The sequence below is a fragment of the Lytechinus variegatus genome, chromosome 16 (assembly GCF_018143015.1).
Source record: "Lytechinus variegatus isolate NC3 chromosome 16, Lvar_3.0, whole genome shotgun sequence".
NCBI lineage: Eukaryota > Metazoa > Echinodermata > Echinoidea > Temnopleuroida > Toxopneustidae > Lytechinus > Lytechinus variegatus.
Window position 1 is genome coordinate 19,802,875 of NC_054755.1, and position 22,317 is coordinate 19,825,191.

General features: G+C 37.8%; 1 protein-coding gene across 1 annotated transcript; it reads left to right on the plus strand.

The window, feature by feature from the left end:
• Nucleotides 1–4,746: 4,746 nt before the first annotated feature.
• Nucleotides 4,747–21,701, plus strand: LOC121430102 (tripartite motif-containing protein 2-like). The gene is made up of 7 exons (XM_041627376.1): nt 4,747–4,987; nt 14,510–14,974; nt 15,745–16,011; nt 16,658–17,383; nt 17,955–18,224; nt 18,890–19,162; nt 20,577–21,701. Exons 2-7 carry the CDS (start codon nt 14,549–14,551, stop codon nt 20,859–20,861), a joined length of 2,247 nt encoding a protein of 748 aa, XP_041483310.1. The 5' UTR covers nt 4,747–4,987; nt 14,510–14,548; the 3' UTR covers nt 20,862–21,701.
• Nucleotides 21,702–22,317: the final 616 nt, after the last annotated feature.

The window sequence follows — 22,317 nt, forward strand, 5'->3', positions numbered from 1 at the left end:
AAAAACATTCTGAGAGATATTAATCGCGCTTACCACGCATGAGATCATGCGATCAAAAGGGTGAAAGTACATGATATTGTGACAAAAATAAACGTCCTTGCAATATTTCATAATTCATGAAAGATGGAACTCACCTTTAAATTGTAGGACGATGACGTATGATACCTGTGGGCAATGAGTTTAATACAAAAAAGGTATGAAATATGAATGAAATTATGTCGATTACTTGTTTGTACATCTATGCTCATATAGTTGCGATGATTGTTTAGTGGCGTTGTAAGCTTTTTGGTTAATTGAAGTCTTTCATCAGTAAAGTTATACACGAGGCCAAAGTGTTTTTAATCGCCTTTATTCATTCATTATTCATTATAACATAGGGCCTTTTTACACGTGAATCTTTAAATCATCATTGTAATGATGATTGCTATTGTAATCGGGACTGTAATTAGCGTTCGTGATTCTAATCATGATCTAATTTGGTTTCACATTTGCTAAATATTAGTCATTAGCTTTATTTTTCACTGGAATTTTTTTACCGTGTGAAAGGGCGGTTAATAAAAGCTTTGGAGTTCAAAATGTAAATCATCGTATCAGAACAACTCCCCAGTGAGCAGCTCCCCTGGAGGACACCTCCCCATGAGAATAGCCCCCCCCCCGGACTAGACTCTGGACAGCAGTTTCCCCTATGATGACCCCCCCCCCCTCGGTCGATGATCTTGCGGCGAATTTAAGATCGGCCGGCGATTACTTTAAAATAGGCCGGTGGCTATAGTGGGATATCGCCCGGGAATTGGTGTATGGGTCGTCAGCCGATCACTGCTCGGACGCCAAGTAGAAAAGTTCCCCCGATTCGACCCAGATTCGGCCTTGATTAAAATAGGTAATACCTCAGTCACATTATACCGCTGCCGTACGGCGAGTAGAAAACAACCGTTTAACATGTTCTGTACCAGCTATATGGTTTGAATAAAAATGAATACAACGTCTGCTTTCGACTCGCCGTACGGTCGCCGTAGGAGAAATGCGACTGAGGTATCATCGACAGGGCACTGCTCGGCCACTGATAAGTCCTTACAGCCCAGCCGCTCGACATCAAATAATAATAATGATGATGATGATGCTAATAATAATGATAATAATAATAACAATAATAATAAAAATGTTGGGCAATGCCTAAATTCCAGCGGCGCCCGAGCAGGTTGGCTCCCGACGGGCGGTCGCTGCTCTGAGTTGTGACTGAAGCCTAAGGATGTGATATATCATGCTGCTCAATAAAAGTCTGGACTCAAATTTATTTTTGGCGAATTATTGTTCATTTTAGGGAATGGTAGGTGACAAATATGAATTACGCACTATCAGTATACGTCTAAACTTCACAAATATGAAATAAAAACATAAATACAAAAAAGGTGAGACAAGTGCACACATCAACGGGGAAGTTAACCCTTACCTAAATGTCATTGTAAAAATAGCAACAAAAAAAACAAAACAATAAAAATATTGATGAATGTTTGAGGAAAACCCATCAAATATCAAAAAGTTAATAGACTTTTCATTTTTTGACGTCATATGCGAGCAACCGTCTTGTGAATGAAAATGAAATGAAAATGAAAATCCAGAACTTATTGTCCGAAATAGACATGAAATGAAATACTTCGAAAATTTGCTTTGCCCAATTGATCGTGGGCCCGGCAGACGCTGTGCAGCGCCAGATCGACGAGGCTCTATCCCTTTAATCGCTGAACGCCAAACAGTGTAGCAGCAACTCCCATCTTTTAACGTCTTTTGGTCTGACGAGGCCTGGATTTGAACCCCCGACCTCCCGGTTGTGAGACAGATGCTCTACCAACTGATCCAACACACCGGTCATGCAAAAGCATGTAAAATTTCGATGAAATGTCATTTTCTAAAAATATGAATATGGTTTTTATTTTACCTTTAGTAAATCAAGAAGAATATCATATCACACCCGCTCCTCGAAGATTTTATTTTGTTAGCCGTCATGAAATATTAAATTAATTTTTTGCAGTCGTATTTTACGTCAAAAATAAAACAGAATAAAAATATTCATTATTTTCTTAATCTTTGATTGATTTTTCTCGAACCTTCACCAATATTTTTTTTTCCGTTATTTCTACAACAAAATTTTCATCAGGATGAACTTTTACTTTTAGGTGTCCCTCGAATAGATGGCAAATTATAAAACTGTCAATGTCACGATTTTTTAACCACACTTAACGGATAAAAATCACCAAACTATAAAAATTATAATGTTATAATAAGGATATTATGTCGACATGGCAAGATAAAAATATATCGCCTTCTCGTCGTTGATGGTACTTCAAAGCTTCCATACGAATGAATGAAGTTGTATAACTGAAATTCAATTTTATTCAAACAGAAACAAATATTATACAAAACAAATACATAAATATATTATAACAATGACGTGACACACACTCACCATAAAAATGATAATCAAAATACCGGTGATACGCCCCATCATGTGAGTTGAGAAAGCTCTCCGAATGAAAACTAAACATATATTACTAAAATCCAAGTCTTTTAACAGCTTAAAAAAATTCAAAATAACTAGCTTGCGTTTTCCCCTAAGCTTTCAAAAGCGAATTTACGTTGAGCACTTCAACTGCGGCCCAAGAACCTGATACAGGAAAATATTCATTCACTGTTTAATTCCCCCTATCTATTGGCCTTCTCTGACGTTGCGTTTGCGGCTGGGAGGAGAAGTGATGGGGCAAAGCAAATGATCTACTAGTATGTACTATAGTAGATATATATTTGCATATGAAGTAGCGAGGTCCATACTCCAACGTGATTGGAGAACTAAATACCCTCTTTGCAAATTAAATGCGCTTAGCATGATCTTTCTATCAAACTATATTCTAGTTGTTTGCTATTCCATTTACATTCATGTCTATTTTATATCCGATATGCCTTTTCATCTTATAGTTATACTGCCATTGAGCCATTGTTCAGTATTAATATGTAATGTATAATCACGTCTCTTGTATGTACACTCTTAATACAAATCAGTCAAATTGACTAGACCAGTAGTCAGCTGGGAGCAACTGATATGGCAGTCACTGATATTCACATTTCTGACATATATTCTATTTAGAAATAACTCTGCATGTTTTAGTAAAATATGACTAGAAAATAGTCAACTATGACTAGAATAACAGTTGCACCCATGCAGCTGGCCCTATTAACTAGTCATTTTTGACTGATTTGTTTATATTTTATTTGTACTGTAGTCATGTGGCCCTTTTTTTATAAAGCTCTTCCACCTTTACTTTGTTTTTGAATATTTAGACATTATTCATGATGTAACATGCGCTATACAAGAACTGTATATTGTTATCATTATTGTTAAGTGCTATCGAAGGATACCACGGCAATGAATAAATTATTCGATGATTTCAAAGCCGAGCATTCAGTGCTACAAGATTCATGAATGAAATACTACGTCACTAAAACTATGGCAATCATCACAACTATCACGGCCACCATCATCATCATCCACGGCCTTGGTAATCATTTCTCTATCAGGTCCTTCCGACATGTCCAAGGCCTATATCACTGTCAGTCTCCAAGCCTCTAAAGATGGCGCTCTCCTATATTTCTCTAATCCTCAGTTCAGCTGTAGTCGTTTTTGATAAAGAAAATAACAAATGAACAAGCATTGTTTTCATTTATTATACTCACTAGCGTACCTGAGGGGAGGGGGACAGGGGTGGCAGTCTGCCCCCCTGACGAGTCACAACCCATGCAACAGACCTACCCATGCCCCCCTGACGAGCTTTCTTTTTTGGCTTTTTAATTTTTTTCTGGTACGAAATCCTATATTTGTTGTTGAAGACCTTTTTTTTTGGGGGGGAGGGGGCATTCGAATTTGCCCCCCTCCCCTGAGGAAAATCCAAGATACGCCACTGATTATACTACAATGTGAAATGAAAAATGGATGCAAATTGAGCGAAGACTGTAACATTTTCGAACAGACTAACGGATTAACAGACCAACGGGCTAACAGACTATCAAGAAAACTAATTACAAGGTCTCTGACGAACTTTGTCAGGTGAGACAAAAAGCAATTTGTCAGGCTGGTGTCGAAAACTGGAATATTGTAATCTTTCACTCAATTTTCTGGTGTAGAACATTATTAATCGAAGACTCATGTTATTATTAATCATATTTATTTCTAGGAAGCACAGTGAATGTTTACATGTGTGTGTGTGTGCGCGCTAATGTGTGTTGAGGTTGGGTGTGTTTGTTTGTCCAAGGGGGGGGGGGGGCTAGGTACTATACCTTGCCCCCCTCCACTGCCGGGTGGAGCACTGTATGTCATGTATTTTACATGGAATATCTCTTGCAAGATATTAAGCAAATAAATTTTATTACAGAAGACAATATCATTGCACTACCTGGAAATTGAGTGTGTACATACGACCCATTGGCACACGACTTCATCCCCTCACTTCTATCTTGCAGACGATAGTTTCAGACACACATAAATCAACTGCATGATTCACGTGCCGCGAATTCAAGCGCATGCGTACTTCATCGTCTCTCATCTGGCCCAAGCGGAGTCGTATGTCACGGCTACCCACCGCACTCCAAGTCATCGTGAGCTCCAGGGTTAAAGTAAACTATTAAACAACAACGACAAAAGTAGATGTTGACTTTCTATGTACACCCGTGGATAACGCGAGTGTGGATAACGTACATAGACATGGTATAGCGTAGGTGGAAGACTGATACCGCGTTGGAACTTACTAGTTCCGTGTATATAGTTTTCACATAGTTAATATACTTCATAATCAAATCTGTATATTGGATTGTGTGTGCGTGTGTGTACATAATATCCCTTTAAATGACTGACTGTTCTGTATTTATATAATGGATATAAACCTGGATGTAAATGACTTCTTTTTGCGGCAGATGTGAATAATTTCTTCAAGTGTCTTAGGTAAGTACCTATATTCTTCTCGTATGTAGATGTGAACATACTAACACGCGTAGTTGGAAGTGCGGGGATATATCTCTTGTTATTGCAGCTTAACTGAGTGAAACTTGGATGCATGCATAGGTCTATGCTTAGTGTAAATACTTAGAATAATAAAAAATGAGAAATTATCATTTCAAGTCATCTAAACGTTGTTCACTAACTACCTGACGTCTGAGTATAGAACAGAAGAGGGGGGGGGGGGGGGTCGTCGAAGATTAGTCTTAATCAAGTTCTTAATCCCGGGTTCTTAATGTATTTTTAAGTGAATGATTTATGTACCATTTGTTGTTTGAATACTAGTCATTTACCGCGTTTGTTTATATTTTTTCATTCTGATTTACTCTTCTCGGAAACGCATGATTAATTGGAATGTAACAATCCACTTTACATATATATTGAGGGTAAATAAAGTATGATCAGTGGGTATATAGTAGCAATTATTACATTAAAAGTCGTTTCCGGTCTTCAAAGTTTGTTCATGGCAATGTACATTACAAATCATTGGGGGAAGGGCAGTATTATTCAACATTGTTATACGAAAGTCTTGCCGAACCCCCTCCCGAGAACTAAAAAAAATATTGGGCCAAAATATTCCATGAGGGTAATCATGTTTCCAACCAACATGGAGCATTTCTTTTGGACATTTTTATTTATCCAGTGTGATGAAAAACGTGCCTATTCTAAAGTAGGCCCTAATTGCTGCTTATTTTTTTTTTAACCTTACTGGACAATATGCTTCCGCAGTGGGTACTATACTGCCCGAAAATGGTTGGACAGATAATTACCCTCGTGCTGGTTATCTCTTATCCCTGGTTATCCCTTATCTCCCTCTTTCTTTCCTTTGCCACTTTACCCTCCCTATTATAATTTTGTAAATCCTTTTTTGTGTGTTACCACTGTAATTATTATTTGTACTACTTTCTCTTATTTTTTGTCGCTTCTTCGTTTTATTTTGACATTTTGTGGATAACTTGTTTTAAGTTTGTCTTCTGCGTCCGTCTCGATTTTTGTATATAGTTGTATATATAGTTTGTTTATAATTAGCATTGAAACTAAGTTTAGGGGCTTGCCTTCTTTACAAGCTTTTGCTTTTCTTGGCAAGTCCCTCCGTTCATTTCTTGTTTCTTTTCATTGATAAAATCACTGCAACAAATTGTAGTTTTGTTTAATTTATATTCAACATTTGTTACGAAATGTCATTGATTTGTCTGTAATATCTATTATATTGAATATGTATCGTTACTTTGATTGTATTTTGAAAAAAAATTGTTGAACAGAAATAAATCTAAATCTAAATCTAAAATCTAAATTTTACCCAATAGTACAGTATCCAATAATTTTGTTTCCGATTATATTCATCAGAATTATTTTCATGTATGAATTGGATCACGATTGCTTGCGTAGCAGGTGGGGGGGGGGGCGCGCTCTAAGTTTCATTATAAAGATTAAAAAATAACAAAGAAAAAGAAACTGTAAATTATATTCTCATACAGCGCGTCCCCAAAAATTTCCCTCTGAAATGCGGCTTAATTACTAATTATAAAGATTATTCTCAATTAATGAAACGTATGGAACTAGGGAGCTCATGTAATGTTCTAACTTCTATAAAAAATGTCGTTGGCCTCGCTTCAGTGGTTTTGAATGCACAGTCTATTATGTAACAGTGGTGTTTTTCAGCCGATTCGCGACGTCTCTATTAAACTTTACAGATACATTATAACTCGGTCTTCGGATCCTGGCATGCCCGCATACATAATGTATGCACCTTCTCCACTCCCTGGGAGCATTCCAACAAGAGTTCCAATTGCTAGTCATACTACATAGGCTTTCGCATCCTACTGGGTACCCATTTAACACCTGGGTGAGAGTGCCAAAGTTTGGATTGACGCCTTGCCAAAAGACGCTATCTAGACCATGGTGGGATTCGAACACACGTCCCTCTGATTACAAGGCGAGAGTCAGAACCGCTACATCACGAGGCTTCCACAAAGCCTGATATCAGATTAAGGGTGGAAACAGGAACGGGTGATATGGTGCTATGACGGGCAATGCATGAAAAAAAAATAAGTATGTCCCTAAAGAAGCATTATACAGAAGCTAGTTTAAAGTGACATGCCAGTTGAATGATTCGAGAGGATAACTAAAGCAATGGGGATAAATACACTTTTCATATATACTCTCCAACCGTCTGCATAACATGACGAATTCTGGTCGAACTAGAATCTTGAAATTTGGAGGCAGAGATTAGACATTTTATGACCTTGTTTGTTCAACTTGATTTGAAAAAAAGCTTATTATTGTTTGCGTAATAACGTTCTCATAAGCTATGTCATTGGAGCAGATACGAACCAATAGCTCCATTTCGAGTCCTCAAGTTCTCATACCAGGGGCCCGTTGCGGAAAGAGTTGCGTTTAAACGCAAGTCAAAAAATCAATCGCAAGTCAAAAATGCGCGCTGTTGATTGGTTGAAAATCAAGTTGCGCGTGATTTTTAGAGTTGCGTTTGATTGCAACTCTTTCTGCAACGGGGCCCCTGACCGGTTTCCTTACCCACAAAGCTAGTGTACTCTAATAATATAGGCCCACATGAGTGATAACATGCTAATTAACTACTCAATACATTAATACCGCAATAGCTATGTTACAACAATAACTTTTCCTTTCAAAACATTTTTGTTTCTCTATATACAAATACAATTGTAGGTTAATGTATTCTCTGTCGTATGTCTGAAAAATGTATATTTTAAGACTATGTATTTATGACACACAGTCAATGAGAGACCACACACAGTTCAACCCCCTTTAAAAAATGCTACAACTTAAACATATCAAAACATTATTTCAGAACAATTTGCATCTGGGGAGCCTTTCATCAGGAGTTATGTCAGTGATTTTCACTAACAAATCTGCTCTCAGCCAATCAGAAGCAAGGATTTCAGTAGCTTATAACATCTGTCGGCGATGATCACTGTAAACAAAAATCTTTGTAAAATGCTCACCTGATTTGCTTGCAAATTTCAGTCCTTCGGGCAAGAGTAAAAATTTTCCCTGTAGAATTGTTCTAAAGTCATGAGCAGGTCTACAATATATTGCAAAAATGAGTTAGGAGGATGCACGAATGTCCATGGTTAGTCCGAATACTATTTTCAACAGTATCTAGTCACACTTGATTTGCCTAGCTGATGATAAGGTACTGCACTCCATGGGAGGGGGACGACCAACCCTAGATTTTTTCAAGTAGTGAGAAAAAAGAGTGAGTTAGAAAAGGGAAGAGAAAACAATAGGAAAAGACCGGTCTGAGGCGAAAATGCTCTTTCAGCTAAAACAAGTGTAAGCACTTTATTACCCATGTAATTCAACTGAAAGAAAAAAATGATGTCGCTTTTATCACGTCTTTTCCTCTATCACAAAACCTTGGTGCCTCCATTACTGGTATTTGTGAAGTTAGAAGAAAAAAAAATCAAGAACAAATACAGTCAGGCGACGAAATGAGCACTGTTTACTACTGATAAAAGATTTTTAACAAATATCCATATTCAATGAAATCATCACTTTTCCTATGAAACTAATCACATTTTAGCATAAATTTTGAAATCAAAGTTCCGTGGAATAGGGTTGCCAAAGAGCCATGAGCAGAGGAGTACCATGTAGCTTGAAAGAATTAAAGTTGGGACTTTTAAAGTATACCTCAACTGTTGATTGCCTATTTTAGTACATTACATGTATATTCCTTTGAAATTTTATCAAGATTTGCTCGTCAAAACCGGTTTCGAAAACTCATATTCAGAAGATGTTTTACCACACTGATACCTCGGTCACATTTGCTCTACAGCGGCCGTGCAGCGAGTCGACAACAGCCGTTTTTTCAACATTTTTTTTTGTACCAGCTAAATATAGGTGGTGTGAATAAAAATGAATAAAACGGCTGTTTTTGACTCGCCGTACGGCCGTCTGTCGTAGAGCAAATGTGATCGAGGTATTAATCATATCTTTAAAAAACCGCCCTCTAGCCAACGCAAAAAAATGAATATAGCTGGAATTCCTTCTCGTCTGCTGGAAGCATGTAGAGATCATACCAAGGCCATCCACCAGCATCGCATGCCTGTCATTGCACATAAAACTGGTTCCTATATCAACCACAGCGCACGTCGTCAGCTGCTAATATACAGTAATAAATATACCAAGTATAAACCATGAACCCGGTTTAAAGATATATTATCCACGCACGTTGTGATATTTGGGGTTGATAAAGAAAGAGAGAAACCGATACATAGACATAAAGATAAAGAGAGAGGGAGAGAGGGGGAATCAGGGACTAATTATTTTGTGCATTAATTCATTTTGTTACTTCATTCACTTTTTCAATTATCGTTTCATTTAAAATAGGAGAAAACTATTCATAGTAGTTGAATTCAATATTATTAAGATTTAGGAGTAGTAGCATAACCAGCCCCCAAAAGTCTGAAACGACCCCCCCCCAAAAAAAAAAAGAATATAAAATAAAAAAATCAAGAGGCACAAGAAAAGACAGATGAGAGAAAAAAATCTAAAAACGCTGCAACCGAGCGAAGAGAGTAAGCAAAAACTTTGGCTTTATTTTTTTTTCTGTTATAGATTCTGACAAAATATTCAAGAAATTACAGCTCTTCCATTTTTTTTCTTTTTTCTCTTTCTTGGTCATGGAAGATTTTTGGAGGATTTCTGTCTCTGATCTTGTTTCGAACAATAACATGGATTTTAGAATTTTGGTTGATATTTTTGCAAGTGCTTAAGAGTACTGCTCACTTGCGGAAAATTATGGATAAACTTCGATACGACAACACACTTTGAACATTGCTGCGTCTCTGCATACATATAGCCTGGTATTTTGTACAGAGGTTAATCGGTTATTAGACGAGTTATGTGTGTGAGCCTACGTACGGAGAGAGGACCATTATATCCCCTGACGAAAATAGATCTCGAGAATAAAATGTCCATTTGATGAGCACCGTGGGTTGTCTAAAACGATTGACAGTGTGGGCCTTCATGTATTTTAGTTAAAGCAAGGCTTTGCATTGAACAGAATTGTGACATATTTATGGTAAGCATGCTACACACAAAGAAATTAAGTTTCAAACTTGCACCCTAAACACAGACTAGCAGTACCTACACTGTAAAAAATTTTAAGTGCTGATTTAGCACTTATAGTGCTTGTATAGTGACTGCACTGAGTGCTGATTTTTTAGTTCAAATTTAAACTAGAAAATCAACACTTGTAGTGCAGTCACTATACAAGCACTTTAAGCGCTAATGGCACTTCATTTTTTTTTACAGTGTATAGGGATGCAATCTTGTAGCGATGTATAATCTTCATTAAAAAATATTTACACCCGTTTACACAATTAAAAGTGCAACTTTAAACGTTTTAGGATGTGTATAATATTTCACGTCAAAAAATCGGTTCAAATTTGGACTTCATTACAGAAGAAAATAACACTCCTTAAAAAAATAATTGCCTAACTATTGGAGTTTGACACGTCTGCCCTTATTCACACTGTGTAATAAGATGCATCAACGACCCCTGATGAGATTCAATTAAAAAAATACATCTCGAATCATGATAGAGGTCAACGCACTTGACGGCCATCGATTGACATTTCAGTTATGTCTTGACATCACGAGTGAGAAATAAAACACGATCCTTTAATCATGAATGTATAAACATAATACATCAAACCATTCACGATAAAATATAAACGAATTGCGAGCAAGTTTCAGTACTAGACGTTTTCCATCATCTATGTAACATTGTAGATTTACATCTCTAATATTCTGTCAAGGATTTGGCATTTAAGAAGTTAAACCGAAGATCTGACGTTGATTTATACCGTATATTCATTGATTTTATATCATTCCTTTAATTCATTTTATTTTGTTAACTTCATCTCACACATTTATTCATTTCGATTTATTCTCTTATATTCATTTTGATTTCGTTGATTTAATTTAATATATCATTGTAATGTGCTATTATATTCAATTTATTGGTGATTCGTTTTTATTCTAATTAGTCAATTAATTGAGTGATTGAAATATTACTTTTATTATGATCATTATTTTTATCATGCCACGGAGAGATGTTGTCATTAATGTGTGGAACAATGATATATCCTATGCTGCCATATTACCTAAATAATTACATGTACTTTGCATATTTTATTCTATGATGTGCATCCAACAATTGTGTTTCCTTTATTGTGATTTGATTCAATTATCTGTCAGTAAGGATTTAATGTATAATTAAATCTTTTTTTTAATTAATATTTCAGAATAATGCTCAAGTAGTACAGGCTGTATGATCTGTTATATCCATTTGGTAATTAGATTTTTGTTTAAATTTTTTTTCTTTTCTTTTTTTCTTTTTCTTTTTTTCTTTTATTTTTTTATTCCTCTTTAGCAAAACTGTTGGGGGCACATAAAAATCTAAGAATATTAATATCATTACTATATTTTTAAATTTATTATTACTATGCAGTTCTTAATTTCTCTTCTTTTTCTTTATCAAAGGAGGCGAGTTTCCTGTAATTTTACTATTGTCTTTATGAGTGTTATGTATTAGGTGCTGGAGCCTGGCGAGTACACATGCCATTAATAGGAATGTGGAGGCATGCTCTTGCTGTTGTCTAGGGCATTCCTCCTTATTTCATTTCATTGTTGCTTTTCGGGCTCTAGTACCTCACACAAATCTAAGTTATTTTTGTGCTATATTATGTTAAGCATTACAAACATTCCTTAATCAGTCCGGCATGGGTATTCAAATTTTTTCCAATACCCGTCTTTATTTCTTTTACTGTATCTTGCCTGGCGTTACATACTTTTTAGAATAATGTTTGTCAATGTGTTTTATTTGAATTTTAATAATGTGCAATGTTATATATTGAATGTGCAATATTCTCTCAACGGTTTTTCCATGAGGGCTCGCATGCCTCTGGGCAATAGTACTGAATTTTACTTTTGCGAGCCCTGGCCCACGGAAAACCGTTTTCTTACTCTTTTCTTTTTCATTTCTCCTTTATCTATATCTAATTATTCAATTTCAAATTGTATTTATGTAATTACATTGTACAATTTTTGTATGTTTTTATGGCCAACTAAATAATAATAATAATAACAATAATAAATGTAAAGCGCTTAGAAACCAAAGTATAGAGCGATATATAAATGTAATATTATCATCATTATCATATTTATTTATTTATTCATTTATTTAGTCATTCATTCATTTATTTATTATTCATTTATCTATTCATATATTTATATATTTATTGGTTTATTATCAATAATACTTTTGTTCATCTATCTATTTATTTATTTCTTATTATGAATATTATTTACTTTATTATTGGGGGGATCTGTTCTCCAAACGCCAGTGTTTATCATGATTCATTACTGCCAGGAAGCATCTTCACCAGATGTTAATCTTAGGCAAGTGACCTTGGTTGTAATGAGAGTATGAGTCATGTTGTTTAGGTAGAATTACCAGGAGATGATCTCATACTCATCTAAAGTTTCTCCCCGCCCCATCGCCATTGGAAGTTTTCATCTGCCCAGGCAGTGAGTTGGTGTATCCAAAGACTTCCGAAACGATTGCGTCCTTTAAACTCTGCGAGAATTATTTTTAGAGTATCATGCAACTTCCAGGACTTCTTTTGTCAATGTTCTGATTTTTTGTTTTAACGTAACCATACCCAAATCTGTTTTCAATGTAAGTACTAGATGAAGATGACAGGTGACAAAAGTCTTCAAAGATTAAGATATTTGATTAATCATTATTTTTGCTATTCATAACCCCTTTCAAAACACGATTTATCCAACCATCTTCAAATACCGGAATGTATGGAATTTTCATGAACAGAATCGAATGGAAACAGTTGCGTACAACCCAAGGCCCTGGAAAGCGGGCGGGTGCAAAGCGGGGGGGGGGGGGGGGGTGCAGCGTTTATCATTTACCATAGGTAGCACCCCCCTATCTTTGGGGTCAGATTTCTGCCAATGAGAATACATGATACTTTGAAAACGCTAAGGGCGCTAGCCCTTTAACAGTTCTCTCGTAATAGACAATTCTACACATTAAACGCAAACTCTAAATTTACAGTATTCAAAAGTTGCAAACATTTGCTAGTATGTACGATTTGTATCCTTCATCAGGGGAGCGTTTCATGAAAGGACTAGCCGGACGTTCTATCCGACAAGTCCCATTTTATCCGACAGTTACTATAGTAACACTGCCTCTCAGCCAATCAGAATCAAGGAAAGATGTCAGATCTGACAACTTATCAGATAAAAATTGTTCATGAAACGGTCCCCTGAATTCATACCAACATGCATATCTTGATGGGGCCTGGTGCCCTCCTGCTTACTGCTTCGTTCACCAACAATGCAAGGGACAAGTTCCGTCATCTCACTGCTGATATGAGCTCATCCAACACAATAATCATTGTCCTCAGCATGTTTAGTGGCGTTATAGACCAAAAATGCAAAAGTTGCAAGCAAAGCAAAAACAATAATTTTTAAGTTCATTGTTTTTAATAGATGTGACAATATATTTAGAAAGCATTTTCACATTTGTGTATTTTTGCTTTCATTCCTTTTTCTCGATGTGGATTTTTTTTCTGGGGGGGGGGGCATTGCCCGAAGCCTTATCAGTGCGCAATTGATTGTCTCTCCCCTCCATAGCCACTTCATATGCCTCTTATAAAGTGATACCATCTCAAATGACTGTGGTCTGTCTATATCGTGTAATTGAGTTCTGAGGCACCAAACATATTTCCGGAACTCTTGGGCAATGCTTGGAATCTAAAGTCGCCAAAGGTACATCTCATATGATTTCACTTTGAAAGAAGTGCTGATGTGACTGGAAATAGATTTTATAATTAAAATAAATGAAGGAATAAACTAAATCTATGATGAACGAATAGAAAAGAAAATATAATGGTTTAATTGCTTTGTTTCTTTTCAACTCTTTTGTAGAAAAATAAATGACTTTAGTACTAAAATCAGAATACCATACTAGTAATAAATTATTGATTTGTAATCTAAATGGAACTTCACCCTGGCATCAAGTTAATTTTTATGAAAAATAGAAAAAAATAGTAAAAATGCTCCACATATTTACTAAATTTTATGAAAATATATCACATGATGCAAATGTTAAATTAGTATCACTGAACTGGAATCCTTTTCAGTTATCTGACAGTGAAAATAGAATTTATATCACGAACGGAAAAAATATTCACAAGGTGCGTCACAGAATTAAAATTTTATGCAAAATAAAAGCTTTGAGATGGAGGTTCGCCAAATTCTTAATAATGCGTGCCTTTTATTTTTCCACATTTGTTAAAACAATTTTGATGTCAGGGTGGAGCTTCCCTTTAAAGTGCGTTTGTTCACCCCCCTCCTTACTGTCTTACTGTGTTTCTCCACTAATGTTTCCTCCATTTCTAGGTATACTCACCAATCATCTGACCACAATCCAAGTATATCATGGCAAGTAGTGTAGTACGGGCCGAAGACATCGACCGTGAGTTCCTTCAGTGTCCGTTGTGCATTGACCGCCTCCAGAAACCAAAGGTTCTTCCTTGTCAACACACCTTCTGCGTCGGATGTCTTGAGCTATGGGTGGCCAAGAACAATGACCAACTCTCCTGCCCAGTCTGCCGCAACGAGTACGAGCTTCCCCAAGGCGGCGTTCACTCTCTCCCCGATAACTTCTTTGTCAACAGCATCATCGACTTCATTGGCCGGAAACGGCAGGCGTCGGCCACCGCCCTGACGTGCCATGGTTGCGAGAATGAAGCATCACATTACTGTACAGACTGCGAGGAAGAGCTGTGTTTTGACTGTGCCGGAGCCCATCGTCGTCTACGTATGACAAAGAACCATAAGTTGACAACGCTGGACGAACACCAGGTAAGAATGTTGATGACACCTCGTAAGATGATGTTTGAAAGTTTGAAGGTTTCCATAATGGTATGTAAAATAACGCAATAGGTTTACAGTTCATTCCTTAGTAAGTCCTACATAACAAATGAATAGACGCTGATTGAGATAGAAGTGAAATGGAAGAACGAGAAAGTGGATGGTTGGAAGGTTGAGAATCCCTTTTCTGCAATGAGTGTAGTCCCTAATAGACTGTAAACCAGAAAAGGTGAGAGGCTTGGGTGTTTGGGCAGATGAGAGAAAGCTAGCTTGAGTCAGCCAGTGGAAGAAAGAAGTCCCGACCTTTCGGGCAGGTTCACTGTCCATTTTCACTTTCACGCATCTCCATTCATTTACCTCTACTCACTTTTCTTGTCGCCGACATCGGACCTACCAAAAGGCGTACCTTTCCAGCAACATCTGGTTAATATAGACTCTACGGTCGGTTCTACTGCATTTAATAGTATGAATTTAGGTAATTTGACACCTCATTAATTCTTCATGGTGATATAAAGATAAAACAGAATTAAACGTGAAATAGATGTCATTGATAACATTGACAAGCATATATGTACATGTATTTAATAAGACAATCAATTAAAGTTAAAACAAGTTAGACCCCCAAAATTTTCAAAAGAAAGACTTTGTGCTTCTTTCCGATAAACACATTATAAACGATTACATGATAAATTTACTGCAAATAATAAAAAAGAGAATTCTTAGAAACCAATTAAATCAATATTATTTGGTCTGTCCTGCAGTCGAGTGGTATGCGAGTCGATTGTGACTTCGCCAAGCAGGATGACAAGATGTGTCGGAGTCATCGGGGATATCCTCTAGAGCTTTTCTGCCATTCATGTGACATTCCCATTTGTCGTCTTTGTGTGCTGAAGGACCACCCGCCATCGAAACACGTCCATGCTACGCTGCAGGAGACAGCGGCAAGTCGTCGGAAGACCCTTGGCACCCTCGCAGCTACGGCCAAGGAAAAGGTGTCGGGTCTCAGAGACTCGGTCACCATTCTCAAGGTAGAATTTTATATATAATTTGAAGGTTTGCACGATGATGAAACTAGGTAACGATGTTTTGGTTTGCACCATGCAAGTGAAATAGTCATGAAAAGCATTGTACTGAAAATACTTTTAGGTATCTTTCGGATATTATTTCTTAAAACGACAATTTCTCTCGACGTTTCGAGCAAGTGCGCTGCTCACCAGGAGTGATGAAGATTTGTCGTCCGGAAAGGCCACAAGGTGTTTGTTTTTCGACCATACCTATACCAGTCCAAATGACTTTTCCCAGTCGGTTGATACATGTGCTCTTAATAGGATTTCTGGTTAAAGATATTTTACAGATACTGCCTTATAAATTATGGCATAGGTTTAATGTCTGCATCAAGAAGCAGAATTCATTCTATGTACATTCTTTCGTATTGATTGTACCTTATGCTGTGTATAGTTGTTAACTTTTCGTTGTGACTTTTCAGTTGAATATTTACTCCAAAAAGGAGTATACATGCTTTTGTTACCAAAGTCTGTAAATTTTAACCAGTGTTATTGAAAGTTACGCATAAAAAGCATTTTGTCCTATAATGGACCAATCCTTGCACAACAAACATTAATGCTCCTCCTTACCCAATACCAGCTATTTCTTTACCCAATCGTTGTATTGCAGGAGACACAACGTCGTCTCAAGATGAACAGAGATCGTATCGACGTCCAGATCAAACAGAGGAAACAGAAGATGATCGAAATGATTGAACTCTTCGAACAAGAAGCCAGTGCTGAACTTGGCGAAGAATTTTCATCAAGAGATGCGAAACTAGAGGAAGAGATTGAAACGAAGCAGCGACTATTAGACAAGACTGTCAGTGTCTGTAACGTCCTAGAGAACCTCCATGGTGAAGGAGATGATCACGCATTGCTGTATATCAGTCGGGACACTACATGGAAGCTGGAAGAATCCATTAACTTTACCGCCGGTATCGAGACCGAGGATAACGGTTATATCGGATTTATTGTGGGCGAGGACAGTTACGACCGTGCAGCGGCGTTCGGACAAGTACAGAGCCCGACCATGACCTCGACGTCGCATATTGCAGTCGGACTGCAGCCGTCGTGTCCGCCCGTCATCTCAGCTGGTGAAGACGTGTGTCTTACGGTGACCACACGTAATGCAGAAGGACAGCGGGTAAGAACGGGTGGTGCTCCCGTGACGGCCAAGCTCTGTTCGCCGGCTGGTGAGGTGGGCATTGCTAGGGTACGTGACCGCATGGATGGCAACTATGATATTACATTTAGACCAAACTGCGCGGGAAAACATCGGCTCCTCGTCTCTGTCTTCGGAAAACAGATTGGAGAGAGCCCTCTAGAGTTTGATGTCATGCAACCAGAAAGACAGGTGATATTGCTCATACCATTACAAATATCTTCTCAAATTCGATGTGTGTTGTATTTAATATTGTTGATATGAATATAAAAACCACCCTGGAAAAAAATCAAATTCATGGAGACATTTTCAACATAAGTTATTTGTGACTTTAAAAAACATCAATTAATTCATCTCCTGTTGAGGAGTCCAATTGTATCGCATATCTAGCTTAGCTTATGGAATGACATTTTGATGATGGTTAGGGTTAGCCACAAATGACTGCACTGTCATTTTCTTCAAGCGCCAAGCAATGATTTTCGAGTAAAAAAAAATAAAAATTAATTTCGTTTTTACAACAAAGGTGACAAATGAAACACTGCAGCTCAGACCTTTTCCTTGCGCTGCTCAGTGGTTGCCAGGCCCACGATTAATTGGGCAAATGGATTCTCAGAACATTAAAAAAAAATGCGAATTGAGCATGTCGAGCGCTTTAATGTTCAATTTCCTATCATCATAATTTCAAATTTTAACTTCGAACAATAAAATATGGACAATTATTCATTTTCTTTTAATTTCGTTTTTGATCATTAATCTCACATAGGTAATCACTTTCGGAAATCTCACAACTTCAGGGGTGAACCCGTACATGGCCGATGCTCGGTTACGTGAGCCGTGGGGCGTGACGGTCTCGGATCGAACCGGTCTTATCTACGTAGCCGACACCGGTAACAGTTGTATCCGTGTTTTCGACATCGACGGTAACGCAAAGGGTCAAATTGGTTTCCCGAACTTTGCCCAGCGATTTGAGCCAGTCGATCTGACTCTCAACAACGATGACAATTTGGTTATCACTGACCATAGAAATCAACAGGCAAGTGCTCATTTCCAGACTGCATAATTTAAAATTACATTTATTATAGTAGGCCTAAACTTTCACTTTTATCCCGTTTAATACTTGAATACTTCAATAATGGTTATAGTTATTTTCGGGGCTGGATCCAGGATTTTCGAAAGAGGGCGTGGCAAATTTTCCTAAGGAAAATTTGACAAGCCAAAAAAAGGGTTTTCACCCCAAATTTAAGGCCATTTCGTCGACGGAAAATTTGACAAGCCCCCCCCCCCCCGAAAAAAAAAATAATAATAAAAAAAAAAAATAAAGGTCATCGCTTTCATAAGCGGCATATTTACATTACAAATTTTGATTATGCATCTCATAGAGGGATACGGGCCGGATTTGCCCCCTAGATCCACTTGTGGTTATTTTCACTTACCTGATAAGTAAGCACGAATGCTCAAGCATGCAACCAGAGGACCGATAGCCCAATGCCTTACCGAAATGCATAAGTGCAGTGATTCGGGTTTAAGCCGTGGAAGCTGGATTGCGAGACCGCCGATAAATCGAATCATTGATCACTCTGACATTTTCATCATCTGCCATTCTCCATTAAGCCTGATTTTATAATGAATATCAAATATGTAAAAATTATCCAGAATAGAAAGCATTAACAGTCCTTGATTTTCCACTTTTCTTGACAGGTTCTAGTATGCAGCCAGGACGGGACGTTGACTCAAGTCTTCGGTGCGGCTGAACTCCGGCGACCTTGCGGCGTCGCAGTCAACAGCCTCGGCTACGTATACGTCACGGACCATGAATCGCATTGTGTGCGCGTCTACGACCCTGACGGGCTGCACGTGCGTGATATGGGGGCCTATGGGAACACACTGGGGTATTTCAGAGGTCCCATCTCTGCGGCAGTTAATAGCAAGGACGAATTGATTGTGTCCGATCGTGACAACCACCGACTCCAGGTGAGAATTAGCCGTGCAGACATGGGGAGCATTTCATCAAGATTTTTATCAGACAAGTTGTTGGATCTGTCAACTTTCTTTGATTCTTATTGGCTAATAGCTGTGTTACTATGGTAACTGTCGGATAAAACTGGACTTGTCGGATATTAAGTCTGACAAGTTCTTTCATGAAACGCGCCCCATGGGCCCGTTTCATAGAGGACTTGCAATTGTAACTTTGCCATAACGGCAACTACCATGGAAACCTTGATTATGATTGGCTGCTGAGTCCTGTTACCATAGTAGTTGTCATAATGGCAAAGTTAAAACAGTTGTAAATCTTTATGAAACGGGCCCCCAGGGTCCGTTTCATTGTAAATTTGCCATTGTAGCAAAATACCAAGCTTAAAAAAAGTCAGCAGCCAATTACAATCAAGGTAAAAATAGAAGGTAGCCCACAATAACGGTCAGATTCACGTTATTGTATGTCTTTAGAAAACGGAGCCTTAGGGCCTTTTTCTCACGTGAATCTGGAATCATCATTTTAATGATGATTGCAGGCGTTCGTGATTCTAATCGCGTTTATAGTTTGGTTTCACACGTGATAAAAATTCGTTCTCAGCCTTATTTTTCACTGGAATCATTCAAATGACGATTTTTTTTACCTAGTGAAAGGGCGATAGGTGTCTATTTCACAAATAATTACAAGTATTGTAAATTTGTCATAATAGCAACTAGCTGGTAACCATGGTGATAAAGGCAAATTTACCATAGTTGTCATTAAGTGTGAAATGGGGCTCAGTTGTCTGTTTCATATAGAAATTACAATTATTGGAACTCTGCCGTTATGGAAACTGTGGGCTCACCAGCCAGAGTAAAGGTTTCTATGGTTGGTACAACAATGACAATGTGACGAAAGTAAGTCACATTTACTGAAAGGGACCCAAGTTTCATACCTGCGAACATCCTTCTTCCTTTGCTCTTTCCAACTGCACTCTAAGAAAAACCCGAAGAGCTACGATGATCTAATTGAGCTCTTGAAGAGCGTGTATAGTGACTGCACTTCGGAGTGCTGATTTTTCTCGTTCAAATTTGATCTAGACAAATCAGCACTCCGAAGTGCAGACACTATACACGCTCTTTAAGAGCTAAATTAACTCTTCGTTTTTTAGAGTGTATGAATTTACTCGTTTCTCATTAATTTATCTTCCTTTGTAATGATTTATCTCGGTCCTTTCCTCTCTTTATTTTGCTCCGACATCGGACTAGTTTTATCTTCATTTTACAAACAGCCATTTTAGCTGTCATTCCTTTTTTTTCTTTATTTGGTCTATTTTTTCTGAAACTTTCGAGTCTCTGCTCGAAGTTTAATAGGAGGTCTTTAACATTTTTTTGTTTCTTTGCATCTTTTTAAATTATTACATCAAATTCTAAGGTCTTCGATACGGATGGCGAGTACCTCCTCGAGGTGACACCATCGGGCGAGGGAGACGACGAATTCAAATACCCGACGGGCGTCGCGACCGACCTCAACGACAACATCTACGTCTGCAACGACTGGAACGGCCGTGTGCTCAAGTTCTCGCCAGACGGGACGTTCATAAAACGCGTGGACGGCGACGAGGACGGTCTCCGTTACCCGAACGGCATTGCGGTCACGGATGATGGCAAAGTAGTGGTCGTTGATTACGGCAATGATTGCGTCAAGGTCTTTGCGTAAAAGCAAGTGATAAAAGTGCCTCTAGGACATATGTACATGCACGAAGCCCTGTCTATTTATTCCAAAGAATCGCAATGTATCGCACGCAATTTAGTAAGCTTTTTCGTCCTTGTGCACCAATCTTGCTTGCCATACCAACGCAATTTTCATTACGTTTATAGATGTCTACATTACATGCCAAGACTGTCGAAAGGCTCACCTCTCGAGGCACAGATATTTGAGGATTGAGGGACGCGTTGCTTCTCTATTTAGGGGCTAATAACGACATCATATAGCTCATTTTTTTTCAACTTTAGTGTCACTCAATAATTGTGGTCCGACTATTGCCAAGAACGTCCTCCTCTATTTACTTGAAAAGAAAAAGAAGTTATTTTCTCAGCCGAACTCCTTCTGACCATCCTCATGAAGAATCAGGACAGATTAAAGGGCGCCATCATATTTAACTACTACTTCCACACACTTAATCACGTGGACTTCGGCAAATCGATTAATTTTACGCAGATTCATCCTATGCAGATAATCACTGATATTCAGTAATCGTACTATCGTATGTGATTATGTGATAAGATGATCTTTTACCGAAGGCAAATCTTGTCAATTTTCTTCAAAGGCAGCTGATGAAATTGATGATTAGTCTGGTTTTTTTTGACAGCTCAGAATCATAGGCCAACATTACAAAGGTCTTATTAATAAAATATTGAACTTTTATTCATGTCGTATTTAATATTCTTCTTAAGGAAGAAACTCACCCAGTAAGAAAAAAAATCAAATTCATGCAGACTTTCAAGATATATGTGATAGGAAAATGATCATTTACTTAATCTCCTTGGAGATTAAAGCATAGTAGTCCGGCAGCCAAGGGGGGTAAGGTTGCATTGGAATGTCATAGTTTTTTTTTAACTGATTTTGACTGGTGAGACCTTCTATTTGAAGAATCTACATGCTGGAGCTCTGTCAGCATTGAGCAATTTGAGATATACGCGAAAATCCAAAATGGCCGCCGGCAGCCATCTTGAATTTTCTGTTTACTGACTTTAGCATACCTAGAAGTTTAGAAACTTGGGATTTACAGGTTTTAGGGGGCGGAGAATCCAAATCTGAAGTTATTTTTGGGAAAAAACAATGCATTGATGTCAAAATATACAGATAGCGGCCATTTTCCAAGATGGCCGCCATATAACATGTATTATATTGTTTATTTCCTGTATAGGGTACTTAGAATTTTCAAAGCATGCAATATACTGGTTTTAGGGGATGGAGAGTCCAAATCTGAGGTTTACTTGAGGATATAACCATGCTTCGATGTCGAAATATACAAGTAGCGGCCATTTTCCAAGATGGCCGCCATATAACATGTATTATATTGTTTATTTCCTGTATAGGGTACTTAGAATTTTCAAAACATGTAATATACTGGTTTTAGGGGATGGAGAGTCCAAATCTGAGGTTTATTTGA

Excerpts from the sequence above, each read along its gene's own strand:
- LOC121430102 (XM_041627376.1), top strand. The coding sequence starts at position 14,549 with ATGGCAAGTAGTGTAGTACGGGCCGAAGACATCGACCGTGAGTTCCTT. Across the intron at positions 14,975-15,744 it reads CAACGCTGGACGAACACCAG|TCGAGTGGTATGCGAGTCGA; the intron begins GTAAGAATGTTG and ends TCTGTCCTGCAG. Across the intron at positions 18,225-18,889 it reads CTGACCATAGAAATCAACAG|GTTCTAGTATGCAGCCAGGA; the intron begins GCAAGTGCTCAT and ends TTTTCTTGACAG.